The 15,178-nt window shown below is 40.1% G+C and overlaps 2 protein-coding genes and 1 long non-coding RNA gene across 4 annotated transcripts in view; 1 reads left to right on the top strand and 2 right to left on the bottom strand.

Annotated features, from left to right (window-relative positions):
- gipc2 (GIPC PDZ domain containing family, member 2) overlaps positions 1–8,848 on the bottom strand; it is an 18,369-nt gene extending 9,521 nt beyond the window's left edge. Inside the window, exon 1 of the mRNA XM_031293704.2 lies at positions 8,215–8,848. Coding sequence (XP_031149564.1) covers positions 8,215–8,493 — 279 coding nt within the window. The 5' untranslated portion in view covers positions 8,494–8,848. The remainder of the gene's footprint in view (positions 1–8,214) is intronic.
- Positions 8,634–10,504, top strand: LOC118495774. The gene is made up of 2 exons (XR_004898208.1): positions 8,634–8,743; positions 10,303–10,504. It is a non-coding gene; the product is annotated as an uncharacterized LOC118495774 (long non-coding RNA).
- Positions 9,928–15,178, bottom strand: dnajb4 (DnaJ heat shock protein family (Hsp40) member B4). Of its 2 annotated transcripts, XR_004898207.1 has the most exons (4): positions 14,671–15,178; positions 12,029–12,606; positions 10,535–10,831; positions 9,928–10,492 (listed from the first exon to the last, which is right to left on the bottom strand). XR_004898207.1 is itself a non-coding variant. In XM_031293702.2 (3 exons), exons 1-3 carry the CDS (start codon positions 14,879–14,881, stop codon positions 10,601–10,603), a joined length of 1,020 nt encoding a protein of 339 aa, XP_031149562.1. In that variant the 5' UTR covers positions 14,882–15,178; the 3' UTR covers positions 9,928–10,600. The 2 variants fall into 2 exon arrangements, 1 of the variants encoding a protein (XP_031149562.1); XM_031293702.2 differs by having other exon boundaries at positions 9,928–10,831.

Genomic DNA, 15,178 nt, shown 5'->3' with positions numbered 1-15,178 from the left:
TTATACTACTTCATACTTCTACTTCACTACATTTCAGTGAATAATACTGTACTCTGCACTACATTTATTTGACATCTAAAGTTACTAGTTACTTTGTAAATTAAGATTTTACACACAATATATCACATAATATATGATGCATTTTTATAAATCAACTACACAACAGTATATAAAATGATGAAAACTATCTGGACTTTGACAAACTACATTATGATTTTAATAACCAATTATATAATATAACAATCTTCTGCAGAATGAATCCTTCAGTACTTGTACTAATAGTGGACTTTTAGGGTGTAGGGTTTATAATTTAGGAAATTTCCCGTCACACGCAGGCGCTGACAACAACGGGACAGTTGTGGTTAGGAAGAGAATAACGCGGAAAGGAACTACAACAAGCGGGACGCGATCCCCGGTCTCTGGGGTGAAAGTCCTGTGTTGTTTGACCCATCCACCACCCCAACCACCCTCCCTGCGCGGATTTTCGCCTTATCAATACCACTCGCTACCGTAATCACAAAATATGCTTCCCATTGAAATACATTACTTTAAAATTCGTGCTCACCACACGAAAATAACGACATTAACGTGTTCAGTACACAAATCAATAGATTCAATAACGTGACCATTTCACGAACTGGCATTAGAATGGGCTGACTATTACTGTCATTATCACCTGTGTGTTATTATTTCTTTCTTTATGGTGTTGTCCCTATTTTGTCACGCTTTCTGTATGACTCAAAAGGATGTGTGTGGGGGCAAAAGCTTGACAAAGCTTGAGAAACCGGTTTCTTTGAGAACTGATATGCTGTCCATTTACAGCCTCTTCAACTGATCTTTTAATGGCAGAAAAGAGGGTTGGAAAGATTAAACAGAGTATCATGCTTACAGAGGGGAATTACTTATGTGTAACCAGTGGAATAATGTTATTCCTATTTCCTGTCTTCTTCATACTGTTATTTCTGTGTCAGTGTTTTTAGTAGTTAACAGGGAATGCTGATGTAAGCTGTGTGTATTGTGGCGTGGCTGTGTTTTTAACAGGATATCACATCCATCAGCATTTAAGCCAGTGTAATCATTTACCTAACTGCGGATGTGAGATTCTTCAGAATGACAACTGAGGGTTTGTTTCATAAAAGGTGACTCAGAAAAGAAGAGCTCATTATGAGAAGCCCGTCTGAGTGAGCCTGACAAACTTAACCAAGATGAATTTGTTTCATAAAGCCAAGCAAATGGGATCCTGGTTTTCAAGCAGTGATCACATCAATTCACAATGAAAAAAAAAAAACATGACAAAACGTTCACAGCCACAGAGTACCACATATTATATAATATAAAGGGTGAAATATTACAGCAAAACCATTACAATAAACAAAACAAACGAGAACTGTTTGAACTCTACACTATCTCACTACAAGATGAGCAAGATGCAACATAACATTAAACTTTGACTTATCAAACAGGACTGCAGCCAGATAATTTATTGGTCATAAGCTGGTGGTATCAGATCGGTACTCGGTATTGGCCGATATGCAAGTTCAGGTATCGGAATCGGTATCGGAAAGCAAAAAATGGTATCAGACCATCTCTAGTCGGTAGTAAGGAAAACACATCCTCCTTTTGTAGGAATTGTTCCAGGGCAAGTTTCTTTTCCGCTTTTTAGAGAAAACTTGCCTTTGAAATCTTTTAAAAACAGCGACAGCGGCATCAACGGGTTGCTGCGCTCATGTTGAATGTAAACAAAAAGCTGCTTGGTCGCTTCTCTATCATCATCGTGTTAAATCCGCCAATAGCGTGGCAGGTGGATATGCCAGTTTGTGATTGGTTCCCGCAAATTTGTAACGGAAGCAGGATAGATAGACGTACAGGTTTCCAGCCTGAGCTGCAGGGCGAAATCAAACCGCCGGCAGATCGGGCTGGGTTTACCCAGTCTAATACTTTGTGATAACAGCATCCAAATGGTGGAAATACTGTTTAAATACCTTCAGATTGGCTGTCCACCCTTTTGGTGTTTTTAATAGACAGATTTCTGGGTGTTTGATTCTTTCTGATAATTTTATTTAGGTGACATTAAAAAAATAAAAGAAACAAAGTGTGAAAATGCTACCAACTATGGAGGCTTTAATCAGGGACCTAAGATTCATCCCTTAATTTTCTTTGCAACGAATTTAAAAACACATATCAAAGAAACAATCATACTGAATTTCTTGGAAATAAGCCAGAATTACTAAAGTAAGCCTGGTTTAAATGGTAATCTTCCTCTCTTTGATATATCACCTCACCTGTCCCAGACAGATGATAACAGATATTGGTCTCTATCTGTGGTTGTTTAGTCACATCGATCATCAAGGAGACCGAAAGAAACCTAAACTTGCCTCTGAAAAAGCCTACTGTTGTTCTGCGGGCTCAGCTGCCGTGACAACGCTTTCTTCTGCATCGCTGCTGGTAAACAACCACTTAAATCACTATATAACCAGATCCAGTCCAGTCCGTGGTGAGCACACACACACACAAACACACCTGGGGTCTGTTTCTGCAGCTTCACAAATACTCCGTGTTAGCGTCACATTTGTTGTTTCTTTTGGTGAGCACACAGGGAGAGTTGGTGCTCATTTGCTTGTCACATGTGTAATGAAGCACAATTACCAGTTACCACACGTTCACTGGAATCATGTTGCAGGATAATTTCAGACCGTGTTATTAACCACTAATACAATATAAATGGGCCGGTTTACTACGCAAGGAAATAACTGTGGTTTTAACTAAGATTAGAGTGAACATGACCAAGTAGACAATGTTTTTTAACACAAAAAAGGAAATCAGCTTTCCTTTCTAATACAATAAAAGAATCCCACTAATCATTTACTTTAAAGTGCATACCATTCATTTGCATTTTTATGCATTTTCTGCACATCACAGGTCAACACTGAGAGGCTCAGGAGGAGCTTCTACCCTCAGGCCTCTAGGATCCTAAACGACGACACCAGATTTTCAAATGTGAGGATTTGCTGCTTTTCTCGGCTAATTAATGGAATCTGAGACTGATGGTCGGATCAAACGAGCATTATGAAAACATCAACTTTGGCTCTGAAAACTTGGGATGGACATTAACTATGTACTATTACTACTATGAACATACTACTTACGTACATTTTATAGATTCAAATAGTTGACCAATATTGATAATGAAAATAATTGTTAGTTGCAGTAGTAAAATAAAACAAACAGTTTATAGTTTTGGAGCCAGTACATGCCTTTATGAATCCTGTCTGAAAACAAGGCTGGGTGATATTTGCGTGTATCAGCTTACATTATATACATACAGTATATTGTAAAGACATGGTCATGCTTTGTCATTGTTTTTGTCTGATGTAATGCTGAACGGCAAAACATTTCATTACATTGAACATAAATTAGATTACTGTATCATTTTGTATGAGCTTCCTATATTGTGGTACACACTCAGGGGCCATTTTATTAGGTACACCTTTATTATTGAGGTTGTAGTTTGCAGGACTGGACTGCATTATATTGAGAGGTGTTTCTAATGTTTAACACACCCACTGGATTGTACTGGATTTATGGCTTTCATAAGCAGTGTCTCGTGCTCATATCTTGACAGACAAGAAAAGCTCACTTAAATATTCTCTGTATACAAAAAAATAAATAGGTAAATCCAATCACCAATCCACTGATCAAGACAAACTACAATTAAACTACTACTAGCAAGTGAGTGCAGGAGCTCGGCTAATACAAACAATTCTATTCAATTTTATTTATAGCGTCAAATCACAACAGGAGTTATCTCAGGACACTTTACAGATAGGAGTAGGTCTGGAACACACTCTATAATTTACAAAGACCCAACAATTTCCCCCAATTTCCCCCCAGCAGGCTCAAGCTCCATCAAATGAGATTGTTTCACCTAATCCCCTCATCCCCCCGGTTAAGAAATGTCTGGCTGCAAACTTGGAAGTACAACCACCTGCAAAACTAAAAAGAAGAGGTGTGGTTCTGTGCCATGACCGCAGCCCAGATATTCAAATTGTAGGCAAATGGCTGTTTCTGATGAGGAGGTGGACAAGAAGAAAAGTCACACAGAGAGCCACACCTCAAACTCAACAGCTGCAGGGCCAACAACCAGACTTTGACCTGAGCAAAGTGAGCACATAAAAATATCCCATTCTTGATCTAAAGACTGCAACACTACATTCATGTCTTGCTGGCTGAGATAACAGACACTGAACCGAGTTTACATAATATATCCCTTGTAAAGCCTTTAATGGATTTGCTGTTATAATGTTTGAAATGTCATTTCACTCAGACAAATTCCTTTCCATCAGTTCTGCTTCCTAAATAAAGTGACTCTGAGCTTTAGTCTAACATTGTGTCCAATTAAAGGCACAACAATAGACACTCACAGTGAACCCAAACGTGCTTCAATGCAATGTGATGTCTGTTTGAAAAGAAATGTGTCACCTAATAGACGCAATGAGCACAGGGCAGACAATGCCATTGTTCATTACATAATTCATATTAGGCTCAGCCGAGCACTCATGTAACCTCAGAGCCACAGAGCCACTGGTTTACAAACAACCACAGCTATGGTTTCTGCTTGGCTCCATGTGCAATTATTTTGTCCTCCAGTTTACTTCAGTCTTTAGTGTTATGCTAAATTCAAGATGAAGTTGCTGTAATTTCACACTGGTCACGTTTAAAAAAAAGTCTAAATGGTGACTGATATTTTATTTAAAATGAGACTGCATAGGGTTTAAAAGTTTAGTTGAAAACCAGCTTATCACAATAAAAGCCTTATATGATATGGAAGTCTCTTTTTCAATATTTTATTTTTGTGAGATGTTTCAATACATAAATGTTTTTACAGTACTTAGCCATAAAGATTCAAATCTAGTATACAAAAGCTAAAGCAGATGGCACATTCAGAAAATGCCAGATGCTCAGCGGGACATTTCAGCACATTGTGAGTGCAGACTGCACAGTTTTGTAATGAATAACAAGTCGAGCACTGGACCCTTCACACTTGCTCTTCACCCTCAATTCTGACCGAAATGTATCCATAGCATTGAATACAAAAAACTGTCAAGTCAAGAGCAGTCCAAGTTATGTCTTTAAATTGCTTCTTTTGTCAGACCAATGGTCCGAAACTCCAAAGAAAATAACTTCCAATGATTAAAAATAGAGAAAATAATAAAATCCTACAATAAGAAAAGCTTAAACCTGAGAATAAGTAGCAGTTCTGCTTAAGAAATGACTTGAACAATTAATAGATTAATCGTTTGCAGCTCTACAAGTATCGATAAGAAATTAAACGTCTAACTTAACGTCTAAAAAGATGTTTGTTGGAAAAATGTCAGTTTATTAGGTACTCCTGGCTAGAACTAATGCTGTCTAATAGAACAGCCCTTCAATAAATCCCATCTTTATAATGCTCCGTTTTTGTTGCTCTGTTTAAGAGAAGTGTTAATCAAACTTATGGTCACTTGGAGGCCGTAGTTTGTGCTGCTGTTGAATTGTATTGCATTATACATTGAGAGAGGTGTTTCTAGCTTTTCGTCGACTTTTACTGATATGAATTGGGTGGACAAAATATAGTAATACTTCACAGTAGGGTGAGAAATAAAGTATAATTTGGGTAACAAAGCTTAGGTATATCACATTGGCCCTACCCTTATCTAGCGCTATTTGCAGGTATCGAATAAAAATAGACTTTTGTTGGGAAATAACAAGGCTTTAATCTGACGGTGCAGATATCTTTTGTCCTGTGATACAGAGGTCACGTCCAGTCAACATGGGCAGCAGAGTGAGGTTTGGTGGTGTTTATGGAGGGAGGAGGTCCTGGGCAGAGCTGCTCCCCAGGGTCCTCTGGGGTGCCTCTGGCTGTGGCTGGGACAAGTTATCTGGTTAGATTTGAAGCAATGCCCACTGAGCCGGAAGTGAGGGACTTCCTGTGGTAAAAACTGTGGAATCCAACAACTCACACTCCATCCATCTGCCTGTCTGTCTGCATCTGTCTTTGTCTCTGTGTAACTATATGCCACAACTGTGAATAGGCCAGTATTCACAGTGGCACACATACTTTCACACTATATAATGCCAATGGGACATAACTGCTAACGGTACAGACGGATAAGTTGAAATTCGGGTTGTTGTTTTTCTTTTGCTACCTGCTTGGCAAGCTCTGAGGCATTATTTCAGCAGGGAACATTTTTTCATCCTGATGTGGCAACAACCATAATACGTAAACACCAATGTGATTCTTAACTGATCCCAGTACTGTAGATCCCCACTTGTCCCCCTTTACAGAGGGGTCAGAGGTCAAGAACAGCTACAGAACAGTACTCCTAGAGCTGGTACAATGTCAAAGTCTTGCTCAAAGACACTTGAGCAGGGCAGTGCTTGCAGAGACGGCGGTTTGAATCCAGTCTTTTGACACAAGCTGCTGAAAATCAGCTAAAATCCCAAATCTCTTTAGCTCCTCTGTGGTACTGTACTTGTTCAGAAAAGAGCACACCACCAGGCAGTTTCTGTACTAAAACAAGTCTAGACAGATGCAGAAAAGCCCTCTAGAGGGACATTAATAGACATGATGAAACAAATGCCCATAGAAAAATGGCTGGTGTCCAATTTAGAGAAAGAAAACTGCAGAGTTTGAGCCTCATTAAGGATATTGTCTACCTTCAAATCAGAAAGACTGGTCAGTTTCAGGGAAGCAGCCCTCCACTTATTACTATCCATAAGTCCTGTTGTGCACTTCACTGTATACCAACGGCACTAAGACAAATTCCTTTCCAATTATTGCCCTTGTTGAATAAAGCGAGACGCGACTGTATCTCTGAGCTTCAAGAAGGGATAGGAAGTTCACGTCATGAGCTCTTACAACACACCAGTCATATTTCAGGCTGACCAAAGACAAACATGCCACTCACGCTTTTATTTTGAAAACAGAAGCTTAAGCAGCCTGGGCTTAGAGGAGGACATAGAACCTACTTTTGTTTTCAGGACCTGCTCGTAGCTTTTGCTCCTGCTTCCCAGTGGAATTGGATGCTGAATGAAATACTGTATCTAAACATAGAGGTAATTTGTCAGGTATCCAGTAACTTCATTCTGAAGATAAGACACAGATCTATCTCAATCTTGCAGGGTTAAAGCTGGGTGTGTAGGCTGGCAGGGTGTGCCTTTACAAACACCAACTAGCTTTGACACGAGACAATCAAAGTTACTTTTAATGGCCTCCACAGGGCTAATCTCTAAGAAAAGCCACTTATAAAACGGTTTACCCAAACCCTTACTGCAAATATTCATCTTGCAGTGGTGGAAGAAGTATTAAAGATCCGTAAAGTAAAGGTAGCAATACCACAGTCTAAAAATATTCCATTATAAGTAAAAGTATTTAAGTATTATCAGCAATGTACTTAAGGATCAAAAGTAAAAGTAGTCATTCTGGAGACAAATGGCTCCTGTAACTGATATATCATATGTAATTATTAGATTATTGGTATTGATAAATCAATAAATAAATAGCTGGTCGAGGCGAAGTTTTACTTAGTTTATTTACAGTTGGTAAGTTTAGTCCCATGGTTCCCAATTTAGGGGTCTCCTAACGGTCACAAGGTAAATCTGAGGGGGTGTGATGTGATTATTGGGTAGGAAAAAAGAAAATCTTGTCTTATCTTTTCTGATCTCTTTGTGCCCCAATCACTTGAATGAAATCATATTTGAGGTTTAAAGGGCAAATACACATCTAAAATGAGACAAGGGGCCCCAACAGTATTTAGTGTTTATTTATAGGAGGGCTCAAGCCAAAAAGTTTGGGAGCCACTGGTTTAATCTTTAACAATGATTGTATTTTATAAACTTATAATATCATTATCCTAATCTGAAAAGAAACTAGTTTCCATAATTGTCAAATAAATGTAATAGGGTAAAAAGTAGGCTACAATATTTCCCTACAATATTTCCCTATTCAAGTAGTAAAGTAACATAAAATGGAAATTACAACTAAAGTAAAGTACAACTAGGCCTACCTCAAATTGTATATAAGTACAGTTAGTAGCCTATATGTAGGCCTACAAGTTATTTCCACAACTTTTGTGAGAAGTCTAGAAACACAGGTAGACAATCTAAACACTTGAACGCAACACTAAATCACTCACATCACTATATGTCCTCCTTTAACAACAGGTAAGCTCTTACCTCAGGTGGGCTTATATTAAACGCGTCTGCTATTTTCGAGTATAACTCCTTCACGTTGGAGAATCCCTCGATCCTGCCGGTGGGGCTTCCGTGCGCCAGCTGCGTGTGGAAGACCAGTTTGGGCCGCAGATTTGCAGGTGGAGGCGGTAGCCCCGCTCCGTTCACGGCGGATTTAGCCAAGCTCCCAGTTGCACCTGCGTGTCCGCCGCCGACCTCCTCATTGTCCACCAAATGCTCCTTCGTCGCTTTGCTTTTCTTCCTCCATGGTCCCAACGGCATTTTAATTGATGCTTTCGTGTGTTTTTCGACGTTTGAATTAAAAAGTCCGAGCCGCTGTTATACCATTGAAGTAGTTAACCTGTTGAGTTCCAAGCCCAATGGTCGTGTTGTCCTTATATTTACTTCCTTCTTTCCTTCCTTCCGCGACACACTTTTCCTCTTCTCACCTGCCCCACAGCTTGGATTTATGTTCTTCGACAGCTACTCTGCCTTCGCTGCTTGCCAAATAAATGGTGTGAATATTCAACAGGTAGGTGGTGGGTGGCGAGTATGGGATACACTCTGACACAACCTGCTTGCTGATTCTCGGCTAACAATAGCTCTGTTTGTCTATCGGCGTGCTGCTGGACGCAGGCGCAGTGGGACGAACCTAGGCTCAGTCCCAGTGCACTGTGCACCTGTACATCAGCACGGGGGGAGGGGGGGGGGTCATCACTTTAAAACGATTATTCAGGTATTTTTTAAACACATGCTGCAAGTTAGTCGCCGTGGAAGAAGTATTCAGATCTTTTACTTAAGTAAAAATAGCAATACCGCAGTGTACAACTACTGTTACAAGTAAATTCCTGTTCCTGCATACATAATCTTTAAAAAGTAAATAGGCTAAGTATTAGCATTAAAATATACTTTGAGTAAAAATACTTTTTATGCAGAATGGCCCATTTCAGAATAATACATATAATATCACTGGATTATAATTAGTGATGTATTAATGTATACATGACTTTAATGTTGCAGCTGTCAAAAGTGGAGCTACTTTTTATATGTTTTATATATTTTGCCAGGCATCTTATCATACTTTATTAGTTCTGCTGAATCATTTATTTGATAGCTTTAGTTACTTTTCAGATTTTTAATACAACATATAAATCAACTAAGAAATTACAATGTATTATTATAGGTTTTGCCATGTAATAGCAGCTTATATTTGGCTTTGGGCTTTGAACTAATGAGCACAAATGTCAGCAGCCAAGTGAACCTCTCTGTCAAACAAGGACCACTGCCTCTGTGGGCCCCTGAGCCATAATGAGTGATGTGGCGTCCCCTGGTGGGAAAATGTACAGTAAATGCCTCTCTGTTGGCAGCTGATAGGCAGCAGCTGAGACCAGACAGCTATATTTACACATTCATGGTTTTACCATTGGTAAACATTAAATGCAGTCAACATACTTTTAATATTTATCTTTGCACATCAGAAGTATTACTGTATAGGTTTTACAACAACAAAATATTCACATTTGACTACTAAAATATAAGTCTGAAGAACCGTTTTCTGGTGCCCACTTTGTGTGCTGTTGCTATGCAGACTGTTCATACTACTATATAGACTATATAGCCACGTTAACGGTTTTAAAGTGATGATTGTTAATACACGGTTTATTTGATGGAGGAGTCATCACATGCCTCCCCATAACTGAAACAGCTCAAGATCACTTCAGGTGTAAAGATTTATTTTAAAATTCAAGTTCAATATCTTCACATGTCAGTTTCTAAAATGCACACATGATGATCCAGTTCATTCAACCACGTTTCTCTTGAATAAACTGTACACAGATTTTAAGACAGCCTGCAAATTGAGGCTTGTATTTCTACATGACAAAATAAACACTGAATGACAGTTAAAAAATATCAGTAATAAAGCCTGTCAGGTCTAAATGAGAGCAAGAAATGTACTACACTGCAATATTTCCAAGGATTACTGGGATTTTTTGTTTGGCAACTGTAGACTCACTCACTGCCAAATATTTCCAACAAAAAGATAAAGTGATTGTGGCAAAGACCCACATACATAAAATGTGTTTCTTTCAGATATCAACAACCCGGACAGTCTTTCACTTGCACTTATATCAACTTGGCAGCATGCATGGTATTTATAAAAACACCATATAGCTCAAAAATAGAAATTGCACATTCGTCGTAGGGGGTCCATCTGTGAACTGTCAGAACTGTTCTCTTGTGTGTGTGTGTGTGTGTGTGTGTGTGTGTGTGTGTGTGTGTGTGTGTGTGTGTGTGTGTGTGTGTGTGTGTGTGAGTGTGAGTGACAAGGGTAACAAGGGCGAGCTCTGTCATGCGGTTATCTCCCCTCGTTCAGTCCGTGTCCTTCGTCCTACGCAGGTAAATGCCGTTTCAGGACATCCTTGGCATTACCAGGCAGCGTCTCAGGAAAGTTAACGTCAAACTCCACCACCAGGTCTCCTCTCTGTTCTGGGTTTTTGGGTAAGGGGAGACCCTGTCCGGCGACAGTCTGTCTCATGCCAGGCTTGATGACATCCGTGATCTTCATGTTGCACGTCTTCCCATCTATCGTCGACACGGTAACGGAGCATCCGCACAACGACTGCAAAAGATAGAAACATGGAAGTCAGAAGAACAGCAACCCACACATGAATCTGTTCATTGGCTGATATTAAATGTATACATATGTAAACTAGTGCTGGGTAATATGGTTGAAATGAAAACATGATATTATTAAGGATGTCTTCTGATATCACTATATTGCACAAAATAGCAAATGCACACAAATTCACAAATAAAATAAACGAGCCAATACTGACATCTATATTTCACAGTTTAGAAAAATCACATAATAGTATATTGGCATATACATAAACATAATTTTTTTTAAAGAATTCCTGTTTTTTTAAAGAGTTGTCAACTTGTAATTTTTCTCTGGTGGACAAACTTTATAATGGACACAGTAATTTTATTTACAAACCTACACAGGACTCTAGATATTTGAACACTGAGCAATGTATACAACTACTTTGACCAAATAGTCTTTGATTAAGTTCTATTTAATATCTTTTCCAGATCTCTCAACCGCTAGACCACATCAAGAGTCTTTATTATTGGAAGTTTGCTCAGCTGTCGAGGAGATGGCTCAGTTATCATCACATGATAACAGGTGGTCGTAATCTCTCTATTCAAAGTTCGTCTTTGGCAATGGACATAAAACAACCTCCTTTTTTCCTCTTTTCATGTCTTACTGATGAAGACTGAGATGCTGTGTAAAGCACTGTAAACGGCTGGTAAGTGGTCCTTGAGATAAGATTATTTTATCAAACTACTGTGGTTTTAAATATGTGATTTATCAGCATGATTCACATCAAAGCTGATCTGTTGCTGTTTGCATACATCGATCACATATTCAGAGATGAAACAGTGAGATCTCAGAGTGTTGAAGAGTGTAGGAGTGTAAATCTTGCAATGTGTGCACGTGGGCAGCCACCACCTCTCTGCCCTCCCTGTGATACAGCTTATATTTCTCAATGTTGATGATCTAGATTACATAAATGCACAGGCAAAGTGTGTGTGTATTTAAGTACAATGCTCATTCAGGACTTTTGAGGCAGACTACCTACGGCTTATTGATTGTGACCAGGCTTTTTTTGAGCATCAGAGCTTTAAAGCGGCACTCTAAAGTAAATATGTGCTTGTTCTGAATCTCCCCTGTGTGTGACTAATCCATCTATCAGACTCTATTAATACTACTACACTCAGTCATAAGTGGGTGCCAATAGAGAAAATTCCTCACCTGTCGTAAGCTTACACGCACAGGATACACAATATTCGAGCCCTCCCGCCTAAAGTGAGGGTGTGGCTTATCCTTGATGACGAAAACAATGTCGGCAGGAATGGTATTGGGCGACTCGTCTCCCTCCCGCGGGAACGTGATCTTGGTTCCCTCTTTCCAGCCCCGCTTGATCTCGATAGTGAGAATTTTATCCTCATTGCGCATGGTCCTGCCGTCTGGATTTAGCCTTTTGCGAGAGATTTTCATCCTCTTGGTGCAGCCATGGAAGACCTCCTCGAGGGAAACCCTCAGTTCGTGGATGATGGCCGGGTCCTGCTTCCGGCGCTGTTGCCCTCCAGGGCCGACGTGCCCATCCCGAGGGAATCCGTTTAGATTGAAGTTGGTGAAGGAGCCAAAGGGGTCGTTTCCGTCCACCTCCATGTCGTCGTCTCGGCCATTGGCTTTACGCCCAAAAAACATTTCGAAGGGGTTCGAACCCCCAAAGAAAGTGGCGAATGTGGCGTGAGGGTCACCATGGAAGGTGTAGGTGAAGGTGTTGCCTGGTCCATCACCAGTGGGCCCATTTCCTCCCTTGAGACCTGATGGGCAACACATAGGATTCATCAGTCATCCTAACATTGACACTCAGCAGTGGGTGAGCATAATGCCACAAGTGATGCCTACTTTGTCAATCCAATCCACCGGATAGGTATTAGACCTGATACTGACCTTGTTAGTAACATTATCAGTCTGCACTACATGACACAGTCTGGAAAATGTTCCAAGACACCACTTAAGACATCAATGGATTCACTGAGTCTGTGTGGATTTAATTTATAAAACAACTGAAACAGCTGTACCCAAAACTACAGTTAAATCATTCAACAACCAGAAACCATGGATTACCAGAACCATCCAGGATGCCATAAACACACACACTGCAGCCTACAAATTAGGAATGCAGTCTTGGACAATTTTAAAACAGCAGCCTACAATGTGAGAAGAGCAATAAATGAGGCAAAAAGGGACTACAGGAAGAAAGTGGAACTACAATTCCACAAGGGCAACCCCAGATGCACGTGGCAAGGTTAAAAACTATGACAGATTACAAGCCCACCCCCTCCTCCTTCCTTTGAGGCCATCAGCAGCCAACAAGCAAAAACAGCTGAAGCAGAGGTTAATGGATGGGTGGGTGCACCTCTCACACCCATCTCCCTTTCTGAGCATGACGTCAGGAGGGCTTTTAAGCATGTGAACACCAAGAAAGCATCAGGACCTGACGGTATCAGATCCTCAAACTGTGTGCTGACCAACTAGCACCAGTGTTCACAATGATATTTATTTAGTCCTTGGCTCTGGTCTGTCATACCCACGTGCTTCAGGAAGCCCACCATCATTCTTAACGACTGCCGCCCAGTGGCACTCACCTCTGTAGTAATAAAAATGCTTTGAACGACTAATTACATCTGCTCCTCATTACAGTTTGTCTACCATCCCAACCGATCAACAGAAGACGCCATAGCACACATCCTCCACACCACCCTATCTCACCTGGAAAAGAAAGGAAGCTATCTGAGATCGCTGTTGATTGACTACAGTTCAGCGTTTAACACCATAGTTCCCTCCAGGCTCGTCACAAAGCTCAAGGACCTTGGATTAAATTCCTCACAGTGCATGTGGATCATTTACTTCCTGACAGGTAGACCCACAGGTGGTAAGAGTAGGCAGACAAAACTCTTCCACCCTCATCCTTAACACTGGGGCACCCCAGGGCTGTGTTTTGAGTCCCCTGCTGTACTCCCTGTATACACACAACTGTGAAGCCACTTTCGACTCCAACACCATCATCAAGTTTGCTGACGACACAGCTGTGGTGGGCCTGATCACTGACAACAATGAAAAGGCCTACCTGAAAGAAGTAGAGGACTTGACCTGCTGACTATAGCAATGTTAAAGAACTTGCATTTATCACAAATAAAGCAGGCATATAGATGCTTTGTTTTGACTGTCGGTATTGCTTGTGTGAGCCTTTAAAGAAGACATATTGTGCACATTTCCAGGTTCATATTTTCATTTTCGAGTTCTATTAGCAAACATTTGCATGCTTTACTGGTAAAAACCACCTTGTTTCACTTATACTGACCCTTTTGAAGATGATCAGCCCCTTTGCTACATTAAATGGTAAAATAAGGTAAATTCATATGCCCCTTTTAATTAATAATTATTGGATGTAGAAATGATCTGTGGTCTTTTTACTTTCCTCACATCAAACATGCTTCCTATCCATATCTGTTCAGATACTACGTAGGACATTCTGTACATAAAGGCTTTGACATAATCAAAATATTTTTTTCTATTTCAACACCCACATTTGTAAGAAAATCTGTGGTGGAGATGATGGCAGGCCTTTATTTCTCTTAATAACTGCAGATATAATGTAGCTAATCCATAACTAGTATGTAATAGCTATGCATAATAAAATGAACAGAATTGTAGGCCTATGATCTGCTAACCATCTGTTTTCTAAACCTGATTACAGTGTTTGACTTGAATTAAAGCCAGCTGTGTTTATAACGGGTTTATAACGGTATATTGAAGGTGAATTAAAAACCATCACAAACGGTAAAAAAATGTTATTCAATGCGATTAAAAAAACACATTACCTTCTTCTCCATACTGATCATAAACTTCTCTTTTCTTCGGATCACTGAGGACTTCATATGCCTCAGCGATTTCCTTAAATTTCTCCTCGGCGGCTGCAGACTTATTTTTGTCCGGGTGCCATTTCAACGCTTGTTTTCTGTAAGCTTTCTTAATATCCTCGTCTGTGGCTCCTTTAGAGATACCCAACGTTTTATAGTAATCTTTGCCCATTTTCACGTATTCCCGATAATGACGAATAAAAAATAGAAAAAATAAAAAAGGAGGGGGAGCTGGCAGACTGGACTGATGGTCGACGGATGGTTGTCACAGCAGTAAAGCAGCCTCAGTCTGGACAAATAAACAATAAGAAGGCACAGACAGATACACTGTGCAGGATGAAGACCATTTAGAGGCGGTTAGTCAACGCTGTGGACCTTCTGCTATTTATCCGTGACTGGATGACCCTCTTTAAATAGCTACAGCTCCCTCCACCCCTACATCCACAGCGCCAACGTCAAGTTAAACACA

This window comes from Sander lucioperca, chromosome 9 (genome assembly GCF_008315115.2).
Source record: "Sander lucioperca isolate FBNREF2018 chromosome 9, SLUC_FBN_1.2, whole genome shotgun sequence".
Taxonomy (NCBI): domain Eukaryota; kingdom Metazoa; phylum Chordata; class Actinopteri; order Perciformes; family Percidae; genus Sander; species Sander lucioperca.
The sequence above is the reverse complement of the archived record's forward strand: the minus strand, read 5'-3'. Positions and strand labels throughout refer to the sequence as shown.

Coding starts and splice junctions, on each gene's coding strand:
- dnajb4 (XM_031293702.2), bottom strand. CDS start 14,881: ATGGGCAAAGATTACTATAAAACGTTGGGTATCTCTAAAGGAGCCACA. Junction 12,607..14,670: donor TGATCAGTATGGAGAAGAAG/GTAATGTGTTTT, acceptor GTTGCCCATCAG/GTCTCAAGGGAGGAAATGGG. Junction 10,832..12,028: donor TGCGTGTAAGCTTACGACAG/GTGAGGAATTTT, acceptor TATCTTTTGCAG/TCGTTGTGCGGATGCTCCGT.